General features: G+C 30.2%; 3 protein-coding genes across 3 annotated transcripts in view; 2 read left to right on the top strand and 1 right to left on the bottom strand.

Moving 5' to 3' along the window:
* Positions 1-2,004, top strand: part of LOC119676337 (probable serine/threonine-protein kinase DDB_G0275165) — a 2,976-nt gene extending 972 nt beyond the window's left edge. Inside the window, exons 2-3 of the mRNA XM_038087577.1 lie at positions 853-1,753; positions 1,856-2,004. Of these exons, the coding sequence (XP_037943505.1) occupies positions 853-1,753; positions 1,856-2,004 (1,050 nt within the window). The remainder of the gene's footprint in view (positions 1-852; positions 1,754-1,855) is intronic.
* Positions 2,005-5,093: 3,089 nt separating this feature from the next.
* Positions 5,094-6,326, top strand: LOC119683034. The gene is made up of 3 exons (XM_038096631.1): positions 5,094-5,124; positions 5,229-6,030; positions 6,100-6,326. The coding sequence occupies exons 1-3, from the start codon at positions 5,122-5,124 to the stop codon at positions 6,201-6,203; spliced, it is 909 nt and encodes a 302-aa protein (XP_037952559.1). The 5' UTR covers positions 5,094-5,121; the 3' UTR covers positions 6,204-6,326.
* Positions 6,327-17,479: 11,153 nt separating this feature from the next.
* LOC119676336 (DDB1- and CUL4-associated factor 12-like) lies at positions 17,480-18,697 on the bottom strand. The gene has a single exon (XM_038087576.1). The coding sequence runs from the start codon at positions 18,695-18,697 to the stop codon at positions 17,480-17,482; it is 1,218 nt and encodes a 405-aa protein (XP_037943504.1).
* Positions 18,698-19,140: the final 443 nt, after the last annotated feature.

Here is a 19,140-nt window from a genome sequence, read left to right as displayed (position 1 = left end):
AAATTTGTATCTTAAAATTATATTTGTTTAAAACTTTTTCATATCTCAATTTCATTGGGAAAAAAAATAAAGAAATACTAAACAGATTAAAAGTGAAATTATTTGAGGCATTACTGAATTAAAAAAAAGTAAATAAAATAATAAAAAAATATGAAAAAATAAATATCAAAAAAAATGTAAAAATTATATAATAAAAAAATATAATATTAATTTTTAAATTTATATTTTAATTCAAATTTTGAAAAAAATTCAAATAATAGGTCTCCAATTAAAAGACCGTGTTTTACCAAACTTTGGTCCGCATATACCATATATAAAGTACATATAACAAGTTATATAAGTTGTACAGATCTAACACAGATCTCTACAAAATTTTTAATGTATTATTATATTAATAATTAAAAAAAAACTTAAATGATTAAAAAACAGCTTTTACTTATGAAAAATATTTACTTAAGAAACTAATTAACAAGAAACCCTAATGAGTATCGTTATAATAGTTTCATTACAAAGTGAAACACTGACTGATCAATATTTATATACGAAACTTCTACTTGAATAAGTATTGTATTTTGTATATTATCCAAATAAAACAGAATTTAGTAAAATAAATATAGCAACTAATTTACTTAACTCGACCGTGTTATTATTTACAGTACCGATATTATCTAACTACAGTCTGAACGTTAAATTGGAGAAGGATTATGTCTTTTAAAATGGTGAAATATAAAATAAAATTTAGCAAAACACAAAACTTGAAACAAAAAGGAAATTATTAATAGTTGTTAAAATTAATAAAAAAATAATTAACATTAAATATTATTAAACTTAATGTACGTTCATTGCTTTCAGATTCTTCATGTGGTGATTTTTCTAAGTATCATTTCTGTTTCAGTAACAGAAACTGATGGGGTTAATACTGCACCATTAAAAGAAAATGATAATAACCCCACAAAACCGCAAACAGAAACCAAACCCGAAAGCCTAGAAGATCAGAAAAATACCTATGAATTAGTAGTGCAATTTTTGCCGCTAGAAAACGGTACACTTATAATTCCAAATGTTGAAATAATGTTTAAATATCCTTGGGATGATATGTCAAATGAAAATAACAACAATACGGAAACCGAAGCAGAAAGAGAAAAATCAGAAGAAGCAGAAAAACCACAGAACCAATCGAATGCTATGTACAATCCGGTTCCATCTCAACTGGAAACTGCAGAAACACAACAGAATCTTACTTCACTTGATAATTCTACAACGCCTACTCTATCGCCGGAAGAAATTATAAATAATCCGAAAGTTTTGCAAGTTTTAAAGGATTTAATTGCAGATGAAGTCAAAAAAATTAAAATGGAGGATGACCGCCAGAAAGAACCAAGAACAAGACCAACAAGAAAAACAACTATTTCACCAAACCTTGGAGAACAATCAATAACAAAATTACCTATTACCATACCACCAAAATATGCAGAACAACCAATAACAGAAACAACAACTACATCGCCACAACCTGGAAAACCACCAGTATCAATAATAACAACTATTTCACCAAAACTTATAAATCAACCACAAACAGGAACAACTTTTCCACCAAAACTTAGAAAACAACCAGAAGCAAGAACAACAACTATTTCACCAAAATCTAGAAAGTCGCAAGGAATGCCAAACTCTCCAATTATAACAGCTTCAACATATGCTGATCCTTTTGATCCAAATTGTTATTACAGTACTGAGGTCAATCCTGACGAATGTAAGTACTTTAAAAAAAAAAAGACTAATAATTATAATAAATATTTTTTTTTGTTTAAACAATATTAAATATGGTTCCCTCTCTCTCTCTTTTTCTTTTTAGCGCCACAAAAAACGGAATCATTAATTTGTATGCATTGCTGTCCACTTGAATTATATGACCAGTATTATACGGACTACGCATACTACATCGGGATTGAAAATACCGACTTAGTCTATTGTAATATGGTTAGCGATAGAGCATGTATATAACTTTGTCCAGCTAATAGTATAGTACTACTAATTAGTCATCTTTAAAAAATATATAAATTTTTTTAACACTATTTTTTTTATTTAGAAAACTAATACAAAAAAATCATTAAAAACTCAATGACAGAGATAAAGTTTCATTGATATAAATTTCATGGATTTTTACTTACTACAAACATATATATATATCTATGAATATATACATACTAATTCACTAAGTTTATTCGATAGATAGTTTTACTAATAGTCTGCTAATTAACTAATTACATGGATCTATTATAATTACATTTAGATTGATTGACACTCCGGCATATATAATATGATATCGGGAAACCTTTTATAAAGTAAAAAATTATAAACACCGTTTGTATTTAGTGTCACAAAAAAGATTAGGTTATCGTATAAGGGAAAACTTAGAACTTAAAATGTTATTTAATGGGAGATCTTGCCTGTTCAATGGCAAGATCCTCAAAAAATGCGACTCTCAAAATAGTAGAACGGCGACGTGTATGCCCTCGGGAAAAACAAAGCAAATGAAAGGCACTTTCATCGTCCCCTCCATAACTACAACCGGAATTATTGAAAGGGAGATTCAATCTTCCAGCATGGTTTTCGAAACTGAGTACTCTATTAAAATCAATTCTATTTAATCAAATGTCATGGCAAGTATATTAATAAATTTGTTACTAAAAACACAACACATTATAAAGAGAAATATTATAGTACCGAATAGATAAGACCTCTTTCGTAATAAATATTGAAATAATAGTCAGATCTTTTAATATATAATGAAACAAAACTCTCGTACTAGGCCCCATATGTTTTAATTACGAAAATCATTACTTCTCTATGATATAAACTACTATACAACAAAATATAGTGCTAGATAAAATATTATTAGTATTATAATTATTATCTCATTCGGGAGTACTATATACCAAAACTCAGATGGAAGACTATGCTACAGCTACTTGTTTATTTTATTTATGTATTTTATAAACCTAAGCAAGTTAGGTAGAGTACAATATATACTGTCTTTATTTTTTTAGTTTACATACTAGGCGTATAGATACAATTGCTCGGGTCCCTACTATATGTTTACATTGAAGACCTCAGTCAGATACATCAACTTTTATTAGCAAGTACTTTTAAAAACATTGTCTCTTCCAAATCTTATAACAAAAAATGGATTTAATATTCAAAAGAAATTAATTGATTTAATAAATTTTCAGTATTAATACTTGTAATAATTGTTTCAAAATGAGTATACAAGTACACTGATTAACAATTTTTCTATATAATTAAATATTATATAGGTTCTGTTAAGTTGTACCGGCAATCCTAGGAATATTGAGTTACCGTATAAAAAGATTATTGAGGTTTAAAAAGGTCTATAAAGTTGGTAATATCAAAATTGTTCAATATTTACAAAAATTATGTTTCCACTATGATTAATTCATGTTGCATATGCTGTAGTCAGTGATATAAAGTACATATATATATATATATATATATATAATATATATATATATATATATATAGCAGGTAATTTCTTTACCCTACGTTCGTACATCGAAGAATTTCTAACCACAATACTTTTGAACAGTCAAGAACTCCATTTGTCTTGACACCAATGTCATCAACAATACTGATATCAATGTCAAAATTAGATTAGAACTACTATTGCTAATAGGAGCTATTATGAGTGCATAGACAAATGGATCCCTTTTTCGGTTTCCCCTTTCTATCTCTCTTTCTCTCTCTCTCTCTCTCTCTCCTCTCTCTGGCACAGTATGGCGCTCATTTCTAATTCGTTACTTAAAAGAAAATAAAGTAACCTGTTTTATATAAATTATCTGGTTCTTTTATTATTGAACTCTGTTGGGAGTACCCTAAAACCCCTAAAATACCCCTAAAAGGGGTATTTTATATTAAAGTACTATAACTTCGTAAACTGATTCCTTGATTTTAATTTTTGTAAATTTTACAAAAATTTTTGATGTCTGCTAATATAGAGGATGCCACAGAAAATTTTATCCAAAAAAAACTTTGCAATCAAAACAAGGTCATTTATAAAAAGTGTTAGATTCCCTTAAATAACTTTATACTATTATTACCAGTACATTAAATTCTTTTTTTTTTTATATCCAAAAATGGACTAAATTAATTTAAATGGATTTAGATTATGGATTTCAATCAGTTTGGCAAAAAATGTAATTATTCTCAAAATTTTTTGCTTAATTTTTGTTTGTTCATTTTTCTTATGTCAATTCCTCGATACTATATGGGATCATATCTTTTTGATATTCAAAAAACTACAGACTAGTCACAGCTACTTTAATATTTTATGGATGAAATGCTTTTTCGAGAGTTACTTCTACATTTTCACTATACCTAATATGATATTTTTGTTTATTACTATATCTAGGAAGTGAAATTTAACCTCTTCCTGAGCCTAAGGAAAATAAAATCCAAAATTTAACTAGTACAGAATGATCATTTTTGTAGAAAGCTTCTAGAACTTTAATTTGTTTAGCGGTTATTAAATGGTCCATATTATTAAATGGTAAACCTTGAACTAAATAATGCCAAGTGACAGCTCTCTTTGAAATAGTACTGCCAAATCAAGACCATGAAGTGGATTATCTTTTATGAGAATAATCTACAATGTATAGGTTTAAAGAATGCATATATCTATATTGTTAAGTTATATAATATTAACTGAATATACACGGCATTTACGAATATTATCGTTTGAGATAAGTCATCCAAACTTGAGCCTGGAAACAGCTTTCACGTTAATTAGAATTTTGTCTTGTTTCCTCTTTAAAAATTCATTTTTTCTTATTAAATAAAAAATAGTAATTTGCAATTTAATTTTGTTTTTATTTTTTATAGAAACATTAATTAAAAATAACGATAATATTATTTGTGAAAAGAGTCATATAAGCACTTTTGCCAGAATATAATTTGAGATTATATTTCCATATCTAATAAAATTAATTAAAATTGCAATATGTTTTCATTTTAACAACAAATTATTAAAAATTATCTGACATACTGAAATCAGTCGACTACTCCAAGTCATCACGAAAACATTTATTTAGAATAATATTAAAAATGGTAAATATATATATTGTTTATATATATACATAGGAATAGAAATAAATATGTACATGCCATTATATAAAATTATGTTTATAATATAAACTAATAAGGCTTTCTAGGTAAATGAAAAGATTCTATATCTTTTATACACAATTATGATGACTCATCACGTGTCACCATTTATGACTGATTTGATGAAAATGCAAAGACCAATTCGATCTGAAATGATAACAGATGATAATGAGGACACGGAAGTAGATTTACTTATCGTAAATGGACTTCCATATATAGAAACATTGCCTACTAATGAGAATCCAAACCAATCCAATCCAAGTTCCACAGAAGAACAAAACCACAATGAAAAAAAAGTTGCTGTCGTATATAGTGTAGCGAAACCTGGTTTTCCGATTATGCCTCCATCTGGGACTGAACTCACAGTTCTGCAAACTGAAAATGGACGTGTAGTGCAGGTGCCAAAAATGTCGACCGCAAATAAAAATGAATTCTCAAATACACACCAGAAACAAACTTTACCAGAGAATAGAATAACACCTTATAAATTTGATGATGATACTACATTTTTATCCGAATTTCCTTCGCAGAGTAATCAACCATTCATAGACAAGAGTAAAACATATTCAATATTTGACAAGACATACTCTCAGTTGACATCGGATACAACAGCAACTACATCAAATCCATATGAAGTGTACTATAAAATCTCTTCGGAAAATGATGATCCAAGCAAATCAACAGTACAGAATAGTTTGGAAGATTTAGATGTGTACTTATTCATACTACCGGCTGAGCACTATGAAGAGCAAACAGATATTCTACCAGAGTATGACTATCGGGACATACTGAATAGAAAATGTTTTTTCATAACAAGTTTAAGTGTTATAAAACATGGAACATTTGGCGGTGAATATGAATAATATATACTTAAAGTTTCAGTTATAATGAATATCTCATTACATATATTCTTTGCAGTTTCAAGTTTGGTATGCCGACACTGTTGTTTAGTTAAAGCACGCACCTATGCATGTTTTGATATCAGGAAGGGAAGATGCACCATTCGTGAAATATATGAGTAATACATTATACGATATTATTAATTTAATACAAACAATTTTTGTAATAATCAAGTGAGAGTACCATGCCACTGTAAGAGAAAAAATATAAAATCTATTAATTTATATCATGTAAGAGTTGATTAGAGCTGATAAAAATAAAATCTATTGAATGAACTCTTATATGAAAAAAACTAAACCACTGGGATCTTTTTGACATTAAGTGACTCCACCAGATTTATAGGGAAAAAAGGTGACAAAAAGTGATTTAATGAATATACAACGGGCATAATATAAAGTATTTTGATAGCGAAATAAATATAAAAGGAGTTCAAAGTGAAATAAGAGCTGAAATATATAATAACACCCAAGGGAAGTAAGTATGAAGAAAATGAGTACAAATCCAAAAAAAACTGGTTACTGGTTACTATAGATTATCATAGTTATTCATATAAGACACGTTAACTAATACAAATAAACGATGCAATTTTTTACAAAAATAGAATAAGTTCATAGATAATAGTTAATAGGATTATCACTAGTAGGTAATCTAAATGAAAACCTATTTTGACTACAAAATTTATATAGTTTATATTCCATATACCTAAGTAATAATGTAGATTTCCTTTATAACTGTTACTATTATTATTACGGAGACTTAAAGAAAATTTCAATGGAACGAGTTTTCATATTCCAACACTTATAGAAGACATATCGGAATTATACTATTATGTTATTACAACTGTTGGCGTTCCTACATATACATTCTTTGCTATAAAAAGTTTTTTGAAGCTATTTAGGCACTTTTACTCTTTCTTAACTCGTGGTATTTTTAAAACCACTCTTTACGCCTTGACTGAATTATTATTTATCACTTCATCAGACTAAGCAATAATTGACCTCAGATCTGCATACCTCCCTGAGAAGTCTGTAACCATTCTGAGATTTGATAACGCGGTGTTGATAAGTCTGTCAGTTTTTGCAAATAATTTCAGAGCTCTATGCTCCAAGTATTTTTTGATGAGATCAATCAGACTAAAAGTAAGTGTTAAGTGTGTTAATTAACAATATGAATGAAAATAAGTTTATGTGTTCTACGAATAATTTTTTAATTTTTTTTATATATTGATTTATTTTCTAGTACTATATATTTCTAAAGCAACTTGCATAAGATACTATATGACAATATGTACACAACTATTTATACATTTATTTACTCATTGTCATATATGGCATATGAAACTGATGAAAATTCATTTCAATATCCAACCATAAGAGAGACACAATATGGAACAGTTTCATGCTCTACTTTTACTTTTAGTTTTATATATTTTATACATTTTTGTTTGATATATATTTTTATTAGTACTTTATATGGCATATTTTTAACATTAATTTCAAATCACTGAATTTAAAAGTTGTTTTGAAATGCAAAATATTTCCATACAAAACGAAGAAACAAAATCAAAGTTGGCAAACAAAATGCCAATCAATACACATAGATGTATCTATAAGTACATTCAATGCACTTTTATTCATCAAAAAAAAATAAAAAAACAGAAAATAAATAAAAACTGGGGACAACCGAACGCATTCAATGAAGCAACAAACATGCCACAAAATATTAATATTTTAAGCACGTCTTTGCATCGAGGACTTTTAATGTTCCTAACCTATATTTTTTTGCCTACAGTATCCAAAGTAGAGAGTATCTGAGAGTCAAGCAAATGCTGTAGAATGCAAACGAAGTGCACGTGGAAAAAATATTCACATAACGTCACTAAAAAAATCATAGCAGCAAAACAGCAACAAAGTTGCAAGAAAAATAACATGCAATTTTGAAACGTGTGTACTATAAATCAATGAAAATTGCAAAAGATACAAAGAGAAAAAGATTTTAGAAAAACAACTATAGCTGAGGCTGCTGTACATTGTCGTGATTGACGGATTTTAGACAGAATCTAAGTAGCGTTTGTACTTTAAGCCTGGCGTACATCAAAGCCTGGCGCATTCAAAAAAAGAGGTGCATTAAGTGGAACTCTGGCTAATGTTTAGAACATGCCGTGTCATTTGATGAAATGGCAAAGGTTTGCAGTGAATCAAAATAGAAAAAAAAATAAAAATTCTAAATAGCATAGGAACAAATTGCTACCTAAAAGAGGCTATCCAAAAAATGGCTATCAGAAAAGGAAAGGATTTTTCAAAAAAAAAAAAAGTACTCCAAAAGCATATTCTGCATACTTTGTGGTGAACTAATTGACTTGATCGCTCGGGCGTGATGTTATAACAAACTTTCTCCCCAAACTTTTAGCTGCTATGGAAAAATGGAAGTACCAAAACCAAAGTTAAGTGTGGAATAAAAAATAAATGAGAACATCCTTTAAAGAAAAATATGTTACAAATGAAGTATGTACCTACAATTAAAACATATGTCTTCTTTATTATATGATTTACATAGAACAGATTTTCCTATAGAATCTATGAACCAAATTTTGTTCTTTGCTGATGACACCTGCATTTACAGTTCACAAACTCATATTGATCAGATAATGAGATACTTCTGAAGATAGAGAATTAGAATTAGAGTAAATGTTCTAAACGTAGAAATCAAAATTCAAAAAAAAGTCAAATAATGTGGAAATAGAATGGGAAGATAATATAAAATACTTAGGTCTAATTTTTGATAGAAGAAACAATTGCCTAAAGAATATATGGATCCAAAAACTTGTTTGTAATATAACTAGAGTTTTCAACTAGACACACATGGCTGTCGGGAAATTTCTTTAATAGGATAGGGTCTTATCAATTTTACACACGGTTCTAAAATAGGAAGAGAAATTTTCATAAGGACTTCATAAATCTACTTATTATAAACTTCCTCATCATTGCAAAGGAAGTGATCGCTATTAGGAAAGCTGTAGTTGATCTGGAAGTGGATCACATATTATATTTACTGTGCTTGAGTTTGTGCTTGAGTGCTTGAGTTTAGACCAATTTAAATCCAGGACGGTTTTTGATTGGTAGACATCTCTAAACGAAATGTCGAAGCAGTTTAACATATCTTCACTCTGGGTTCCTAAGATTCTTCTGAATTATAGGGATATTTTCGATAAGTGCAAAGTAGACGAGCTGGCTAAACAGGTAATCACTCGGTACACCCAAAATATGTGGCCATGTCGTTGATATCATGCAAACATTTGCTGAGTTTATTCTGAACTGAATTTTTTAATAGAAGGGGGCAAGACCCGACGACGTGCAGACATCTGCAGCTAAATTGGCATCATTCTTTGAGAAAAAAAAACCCAGTACTCTCATTGAGATGCCCTGAAAAACATTCAGTCCTGCGGTGGGTTTACTCATGGGTTACAGCTAATAATGGAACCATGCTGAAAACTAGAACTTTTATTTTAATCATTTCGTGTTAAATATATAATCATAATTCACTGAAGCTCGTGTTACAATGGAACACCCAAGTGGTTACTGAAACTATTGAGTAAAAGTACTTTAGACACTAACTCACTTCTTATTAAGCAAAGAAGAAGCAAAAAACAGAAAAAAACTAGTACGTACACATATAATAAATATGTATATTATGTATATATACATGTATATTTCATTATGTTATGTTAAGACACTTTTTTTGTTTAGAAATACGTATATAAATTATATAATATTTTGTAGATACTTTAAGTAATTTTTTCTTATATCTCAAGAAATAAAAAGTCAATTAAACAAAACATTTGTAAGTATTTGACACGTTAGTAGTACAACATACACAACTGTAAATTGTCAATTCGTTATTGTAACCGCAAGACATTGTAGATAACAAGCCCGCACAAACCTATTAGCATATGGGAAACTTAATTTTTGCTACAACGAATTTTCTATTTTCATTACTTTCTTTCATTTTACCTACAATCTCAATTGAACAATGAACATGTCGCTATGTCACATCGTTATCAAAACCAATGTTGTACGTAACTGTGTACGTAACGCGAATGGAAAAGAAAATTTCCGCTCTATTTCCGGTAATTCAAATACACACTACTCACATGTAAAGAAGGCACAAGTGCACACTTAGAAACTTTAATGCTACAACGTAGCACAATTGTATGAAAATTTTTGTTTACATATGATGCAGCGAGATATTCACATATCCGCACATCCACACATCAAGCACACAAATACGCATACATACACTATAACGCAATCAAATAAACACATCGAGTCATCTGTCATAAAGAACTGTAAATGAAATTGAACACAACTCTTTCAGCTCATGTACGACGAGTACGAAAGCAATGTGTGTATGTATGTTTATGTGTGTGCGCTACGTGTATATGCTAGAAAGTATTCCATTCGAAATTTATCGTTCAATAACAATCCATCAACATTCAATGGCACTTTGGCTGTTGCAACTGTGCAAGTGTGTTGTTGCATTGACTATTGTCGTTGCTTGCGTTGCTTTAGTAGTTTTGCGTAATGTTCTCGCATCAATGTTTAGAATTTCTGCCGGAAAAGCTACAGTAAAAGCTCTTGTACCTAACAACACTTCTGCAATTAATTTTCTTTTTGCATGTTAATCATTTAGTGCATGTATCTGTTTGTTACTCAATATACTTGTCATACCATTCTCCTATTCTCCATTCTGCTTTCTTCACCTCTAATATATGACATTGTGTAAACTCATTGAAACGTACTTACAGAGACACAGTTTTCTTTTATGGGTTCACCCTAATAGTCATCGAATATGCAAGAGACCCGATATTCAAGTTCATGTTTTTGTCGTCGTAAGTGTTTTGAAGTGCAACTCGTTTACATTTTCTTTTTACTGCAATTATTTGCTTGCAATTAGACGTTCCCCTTTTTTTTCGAGTTTTGTAAACAAAGGAAAGTAGTAATTAAAATTAAACTATGCAATTGTGGTACCTTAGTGGTACTCTATTTGTGATTGAGATAATGAATTATTTAAATATTTGTCTTACATTGCCTTACATAGTAAAGCAAAATTGGAAATACAATGTCGAGCTGCAGGTCAAGAAGGAATGTTTAGCAATCAATTCTTGCAAAAGGTTACGGAGCAAAAAATGGGAGATTTCGATATTACACATTGAAAGTGCTTTAGTTTGGTGTCTAGCTATAACATTCAACAATGTTATTCTAAAAATGCATTCTGCAGCCGAATGTAGAGGACAGCATGCTTTGTATTATTGCACCCTTTGGTACGGTTCCTTCAGATTTCCTAAACTTAATACTGTATCTGGTATCCATTGATCTATTAATTAGAAGTATCGTTTCGAACAACGCTTACAGACTGGAAGCAACAAGCGTCTAAGCAGAACGTACTTACTAAAATAGGCGCACTCAAGGCACAGTTCCGTATAGGATGTCTGTATGGAATGACATCGGACTGTCTGAATCTTTAATAAAAATTTAAGAAACTTTGAGCTACATTATTATGTACTAACTTTGGAATGGCTTAAAAGTAAACTGCAAGGAAGAAACAGCTATTTAAAACCATTTTCAGACATAAACCACTCCCTTAGGCGAACTAATGCGACAACGATTTTTCAGTTTTAGTGATTAGACAGAGATGGATAGATATAATTTCATCATTTTTATTGACAGTCAATCAACTGAGAAATACCAAGGACTGCTAAGCTGCCAATTAAATCTATACGTTAAGTTATAATTTGCTCCTTAGCAGGCAGCGAGGTCCATCTAACATTTCTGCAGTTCTTCAGGGTATAGCTGCCTGTTGTAAAATACAACCCTATATCGAATAAAATTTGTATTGCCATAGATTAATATGAAAATATTAAGGAAGTATTAGCAACAGGCAGACCAATAAGGAAGACCAATAGCCTAAAATTTAACAAGACATACATAGAAAGCCTAAATCCGCACCCCACAAAACTTGCTGTGAGTTTTCTGAAAAGCAGGCTGTTTGAAAAAGGTCTTGGACCTTCCAGGTAAATTTTAGGTATGAGTGTTTAAAAATTAAATCACTCCAGGCACTTCTATTTAAATAATAGCTACTGATCTGCTTGGAGATCAACTATTAATGTTAAGGTTTTATATTTAAATTTTGGTTTATTATTAATTAAAAGCATACTACATATAAATGGATGCTGTTACCCAGAGAGGTTAGGACATGTCATGCACTATAATCTGTTTTCATTTTAATACGTGACATACATAAGAGTTATGGAGCATACCTATGCCTTTTTCTAAGGATTTGTTGATTATTTAAAAATTAATTTAAAATTATATATCAGAAATAAAATATTATTATTAAATTAATTAAAAATTTATTGAATTAATAATCAGTTTTCACTCTAAAATGATTGTCAAATTAGATTAAATACTAAAAACTTACATTTCGATACTATGTAAAATATGTCACTCATACGCCACGTTACCTGGAAATAAAAAAAAATACTATTTTGTTAATCGCACTTTCGCATTTTAAAATCTGAAATGTAACTTAATATTATAAAGAAAGCATAATAGCAAAGTGTAAATATAAGGATATATAAACATGAATGACCAAAATATTCGAATAATAGAAAAAATTGTGAGAGGCATGAGTTTGTTGTATCCACCTGTTTTAAGAAATTAGTGTCCTCGGAAGCCGCACATGGCATGGTGGCTAGCCCGGTATGCTCGCCAGTGTTGGGGTGGGGTTCTTAGCAACTGAGGATACACTGTAGACAACAACAAAAAAAAAATTCATGCCATGTTTTTAAATTCCTATCCTAACTTAACTAAATTTCTGTATAATTCATTAATATTTCATTTCTATCTTTATGTGTATTCCTATATTACTATCCAAATAGTGAGGATTCTACTCACACTTTAATCTAGTTCCATTAATTATTTCAATGTTGAAAAAAAAACTATTACTTAACTACTTCATTTACTTGATGTACACTACTCCAATATTTTTACAAACGAGAGAGAAAAAAAGGTAAAAAAATAATAAAAAAAAAAAAATATGACGCAAATTACTATCATTTATTTGTGTCTCTTCAATTTAAAAAAACCCTCGTCGAACAGTATGGGCAGCGTCTTGCCTTTGATGGTTATTACGACTGCAGCTGCCTTAGGAAGCTCAGTGTACTCCAGGCTTACTCCCAAGTCGCAAGTTCCTCCTCTGGGCAACCCTACGGCTTTCGCTTCAGCTATGATAGCCTCCTCTACTCCCCAGTCGACGTTTTTGACCTTACCAGCCTGTATTGGCCTGGTTTCCTCAAAAGTGGGAAACACTGGTAACACAGCTGGTAGGGCTTGATTGCTGTCCATGAAACGTTTCATGTTTGACAAATAAATGAATACAAATTTTTTTTTTTCTTTCTTAAAAGAATCTCTGCGTTAGGAAAAATGATGGGAATGCCACACTAACACCACCCCGTTATCTAAATTCAAGATCTCATAATGAACTGATTACAAAAAAAAAAAAAAAAAAATAGAGAAAAAAAATAATAGATAATAAAAAAACAATATATACTTGTAAATATTTATTAAATATAAGAATAAGAGTATAAGAATTGTTTTATACAGTTTATAGTATGATTTCAAAAAAAAATTTAATTAGATCTTACAAAAATGTTTACACCTATCAAAATGTTCATATTATTTCACAATGGAGTTAGGTTATACATATCTTTATCAATATTTATGACCTTTACTTAGTATTAATAAATTTTACACAATATTTCTACATATATAAATATTTGCATTCTTCAAAAACAACAAAAAAAAAATATTTTTTGATTTATATACTTGTTTCTCTTCATAATTATTTACAATATATACCGTGTTTCTACGGTTTTCATTCATTTCTTTTCCATTTTTTTTTTTCTTTTTATATACCTAATTTTTTTTATTATGACAATGACATTTGTAGTATATATATATATATATATATAAAAAAACTACTTAACCAAAGAGCAAATAAATGATTAGAAAAGAAAGAAAAAAACAAATCCAGTAATTACTCCGGAATATTATTATTTATCTGACGTAAGAGCAATGTCAGTGAAACCATAAAATTAAAAAAAAACAAAATAAAAAGAAAGAACAAAACTTGTAGCCCACGCAGCCGCAGAAATGACGTCACTCCAGCCACCGCTGATCTAGCTATAAATTACAAAAAAAAACGCAAAAAAAAATAAAAAAAAAATAATAAATATGTAGATTGGCAATTATAAAGGATTTCCTTTTCTTTTTCTTTTTTTTTCTCTTCTTTTTTTCTTTCTTCTGAAATTTCTATAATTTTGGTACAATATGTATATCTTCTGGGCGTGACACAAACAAAAAAATTATAGTAATTTAGTCACTCAACCCAGTTTGGCATTAACTACCGCTTCTTTTAAATGAGCAAAACAAAAGACAATTCTGATAATTTTTAATATAAAATTAATAATAGATAAAAAAAAATTAAAAAAAAAACAAATAAATTTAATAATACAAATAAATTGGAATTATGCAATTAGCTTTAAAGTTTTTTCTTTTCTTTATTCAAGTTGTTTCCTTGAGAGCTGGAATACCTGGCCACCGTGGTATACATTAAGACTGAAAAGTTTTCGGAAATTCTCATTTAAAATTCGCGCGCTGTATATTTTTCGATATTTTAAGTTTATGTAGTTTGGCAGCCCTGTCCTTAATTACTATGCCAAAAATGAGCGCGATCTGTCAGACAGTTCGTTTACGGCAGCTGTTGAAACCAGTTCACCTCAGTAGTGCGTTGCGAAATGTCTTCGACGGTCTTACGACCGTCCTGAAAGGCTTTGTACCACTCATAAACTTGAGTTTTCGATAAAACTGATTCCCCATAAGCCTTTTGTAGCATTCGCAACGATTCTGCACACGAAATTTCGTTCGAAACACAAAATTTGATGCAAACTCTTTGTTCAATATTTTTTTCCATTGTTTTTTTCGCAACGCACTACTGAGGTGAACTGGTTTCAACAGCTGCCGTAAACGAACTGTCTGACAGATCGCGCTCATTTTTGGCATAGTAATTAAGGACAGTGCTGCCAAACTACATAAACTTAAAATATCGAAAAATATACAGCGAGCGAATTTTAAATGAGAATTTCCGAAAACTTTTCAGTCTTAATGTACAAACGGTGGATCCTGCTGCCGTTATTGGTCTTAGTTTCCATTGGTTCCTTTTATGTCCGTTATGATGTTGAATATGATTATTTCCCTTTTTTTTTTCTTAATCTTGCGGTGGAAATTCCAAATCTTCGAATCTTCAAATCTTTTTGTGTTTTTTTTTTTCTTTTAAAGTCAAAAATTTTTAAAACAATTTTTGCTAGATATTTAGCTATTTCTCGAATTTCTTAGTTACTTTGTAAAATGAATTCTTGTTAAATCTCTACGTATTTATGCACTTTTATTAGAATTTTTATAAAAAAATGAATTCTTGTTAAATTTTCGTATATTTATGCACTTTTAATAGAATTTTTATAATAAAATGAATTCTTGTTAAATTTTAGTGTATTTATGCACTTTTCATAGAATTTTTATAATAAAATGAATTCTTGTTAAATTTTAGTGTATTTATGCACTTTTAATAGAATTTTTATAATAAAATGAATTCTTGTTAAATTTTCGTGTATTTATACACTTTTAATAGAATTTTTATAAAAAAAATGAATTTTTGTCAAATTTTTGTATATTTATGCACTTTTAACAGAATTTTTATAATAAAATGAATTCTTGTTAAATTTTAGTGTATTTATGCACTTTTAATAGAATTTTTATAATAAAATGAATTTTAAATAATCTTTAGTCTTTATTCACTTTCCACAAATTCTTATAATAAAAATTTTAATTCACTTTCAACAAATTTTTATCAGTCTGATATGCACCACCTGCCTTACTCAGAAAAATACAAAAAAAAGAGAGCGCATCCAGCTTCTGCTGGCTATTTTATAGTCAGTTTGTATAACCGCAAAATCCTCCTGCCACGTTAGGGATCCTGTTAACTCTTTGTTTACCGTATAATGCTCTTGAAAAGTTTTCACCACTCTCATAGTTGACTTTGCTGGTTTTTTTTTTTTCTCGTTTTGTGTTTATTTATTTGTTTGAGGGTGATGACCTCTAAGAAAGCTTAATATATTTTTTCTTTCCAATAAAGCTAAAATTTGTCTTAAGTGTATCAATGTATTACTTTCACCTGGCAATACTATATTGTTATGTCTAAATCAAGCTTTATGGGAGCTTTTTTTTTTTTTCTTTAGTGAAATTCGCCCTAACGATATTGAACAAGACAAACAAGACTCGTAACTAGAAGCTTTACTTTTCGCCTTCCTCAATTACTACTTTGTTTACTTCTATTTTTAATTGACAGCGTGCGCGCAATGCACGTTGAATTTCTTTATCACAAAAAAAAACAAAAGAAAAATAATTTTTTTTTTTTAAAACAAAAATCATTTTTGGTGATATTCTTATAGTGAAGTGTGTGTAATAATAAAGAATATTACAGAAATAATACAGTGAATTCTAAAATACCAAGAGGAATAGAGGCAGGCGTTACCCAGAAAACCCCTGGATGCCGCAGGAGACCCGAGGTAATGTCTGACCATATTAAGTAACCCTACTTTAATAATGCATTAATTTTCCAACAGGCCTACATAACAGGATCGATCGTGTCGATGTTGCCTGCAACATGGAACACACTCGTAAAAAAAATTACATGTAGGCTCTCTTTTTATCTTTTTTTTTTTTCTTTTCTTAGTCGAACTTATTTGTATTTTTGCGCCCAACGTGTGGCTTCGACCCATGCTCTATGTTAGAGTCTCATGCTCTACCGACTGAGTTATTGAACGCTTTACATATCATTACTACCTTCTCTAATACACTTAACCTTTTTCTAATATATACTTCTTTCCGCCTTCTGGTGCCCTGACCTTAGTTCTAAAAACATAGTTTACCTTTGCTTCCGCCCAGTGTCAATATTATTGAAAAATCAATGTGAATTAGAAAAGTGACAAGAAGTTTTTTTTTTTTTTTTTTTTTTTTCAAATACAAATGTAGACAATGTAACTTTCCTACTCTTAGCAGTATAAAAAAAATTAATATTTAAATCTAAAATCTATTATTTTTTTGTTTTCTTTGTAATCACATGAAAATTAATGCGAAATAAAATAATTCATTTGATTAATTATCCCTTACAAGGACGCTTTATAATTGCTGTTACCAACCATCTGTTCTACTAGTAAAACAAGTAACGGTCCACCAGCCGCAAATATACTTATTCTAATGCTATCATAGCAGTGTGTGGCTTGCTAATAATTAACTTGTTGAAACACATCTATTTCATATTCAGCATAAACAACTCCCTCGCTATCTAACAATATGCCTAATCCTGTGCATACAGTAATCAAATTGCCTTCAGGACTGGTATCACGTATACCACCACCCTTATCGCGAGATGTCAGTTTTCTAATATTCCGCAAGGTTCTTGCATCTGATAACTTTATAACTGATCGATAAGCAACTACATATAGTTCATAAAAATAATAAATCAAGATAACTTTATACTGACAGTCTGTCAGCTTACTAGAAAATTTTTGTTTGAAAGTTTCAACATTAAACATGCGCATATAATCATTTAGCGATAACGCAGCTATTTCCTTAAATTCATTATTGGAACACAATGACCATAACCTTTTCTCTACATGACGATCCTTCACAAATATTGAATTAATTGTATCAAAAATAGGACCACAGTCCGGAAACTTTATCTCATCTTCATTAGCACACCCAAGTGCTAAACAGGAGACTTCAGAACCGGATACTATAACTTCGTCATCTGACCCACACTTTTCCATTACTACCTCTTGATATCTATTTTCGCCTAAGCAGACTTGATCACGGGTCGGTAAACGACAAACAGCCTTATGTGAAGAGTTATGTGCACCAGTAGCTAACATTGGACTATTCCGATTTACTTCTATAGTATGTACGCTGTCTCGCATCTCCGAGTGGTTAATATTTCCATTGGTTAATGCTTGAATTACATCCACTCGCCTCATATTTACATCTTGCGTTAAAACATCTCTGGGCGTTTCTTCAAACTTTACACTACGTAAATCTTTAAGATTCTCTTCACGTATACACAGACAATCACCTATCAAGGGTGTAGAATTCGAGGACTCCTCATGTTGATCTAACGTTTCCACGTCACAACCAAGATCATCGGGTTTGTCTGATCTAACATGATCCACATGCTCTTCCACCTGTAAATCTTGCCTGTGCGCTGTCATTGAAAACATTTCTGGTATACTCCACTTTGGTAACCTTACTTCTTCGGGCGGTGCTACTGTTTCACCCCTAGCTCTGCGCAATGCAACTATTTCCTTGCGCATTTCAGTCATCTCTTTTACCCAATCCTCGTTTCGTTTCATCATCATATACATCATTTGTTTTAGTTGCTCCATACCCTCCTGATGAGCTCGTCCAGCTTTATTCGGTTGAGCTATATTTTCAAGTTCTATTTCCATGGCAAGTGTATACTATCTTGCAATATTACCAACTCATTTAAACTGTCTTGAATGTTAGTTAGTGAAATATTCCTAAATTACTTAATTACACTGAGTAATTATTACATAAGTCAAATTATTTGCATATATTAATTCGACTGGATTCGAAATTCGATATTAATTAAAACTCTGGGGGGTGTTTCAGTGTTGTGGCCACACCATTTCACCTAAGGCATGTTTTTTACTTTTTTTTTTTTTTTCTTTTCTTCCTCTCGCTGTGTAAGAGATATGATAAAGACGACGGTTTACAATACAGATCAAACTACCCTCTAAATTCACAAAACAAACAAAAAAAAAACCCTGGATCAAGGACAACTTCATACCGCACTGGTGCTGTGTAAAGGAACCTTAAACCCAGCAAGTAAATGTCTAATTCGAGATTCTTCCTCACTTACTCTTACTCA

This window comes from Teleopsis dalmanni, chromosome 2 (genome assembly GCF_002237135.1).
Source record: "Teleopsis dalmanni isolate 2A chromosome 2, ASM223713v2, whole genome shotgun sequence".
Taxonomy (NCBI): domain Eukaryota; kingdom Metazoa; phylum Arthropoda; class Insecta; order Diptera; family Diopsidae; genus Teleopsis; species Teleopsis dalmanni.
This window is presented reverse-complemented; position numbering and strand designations above follow the sequence as displayed.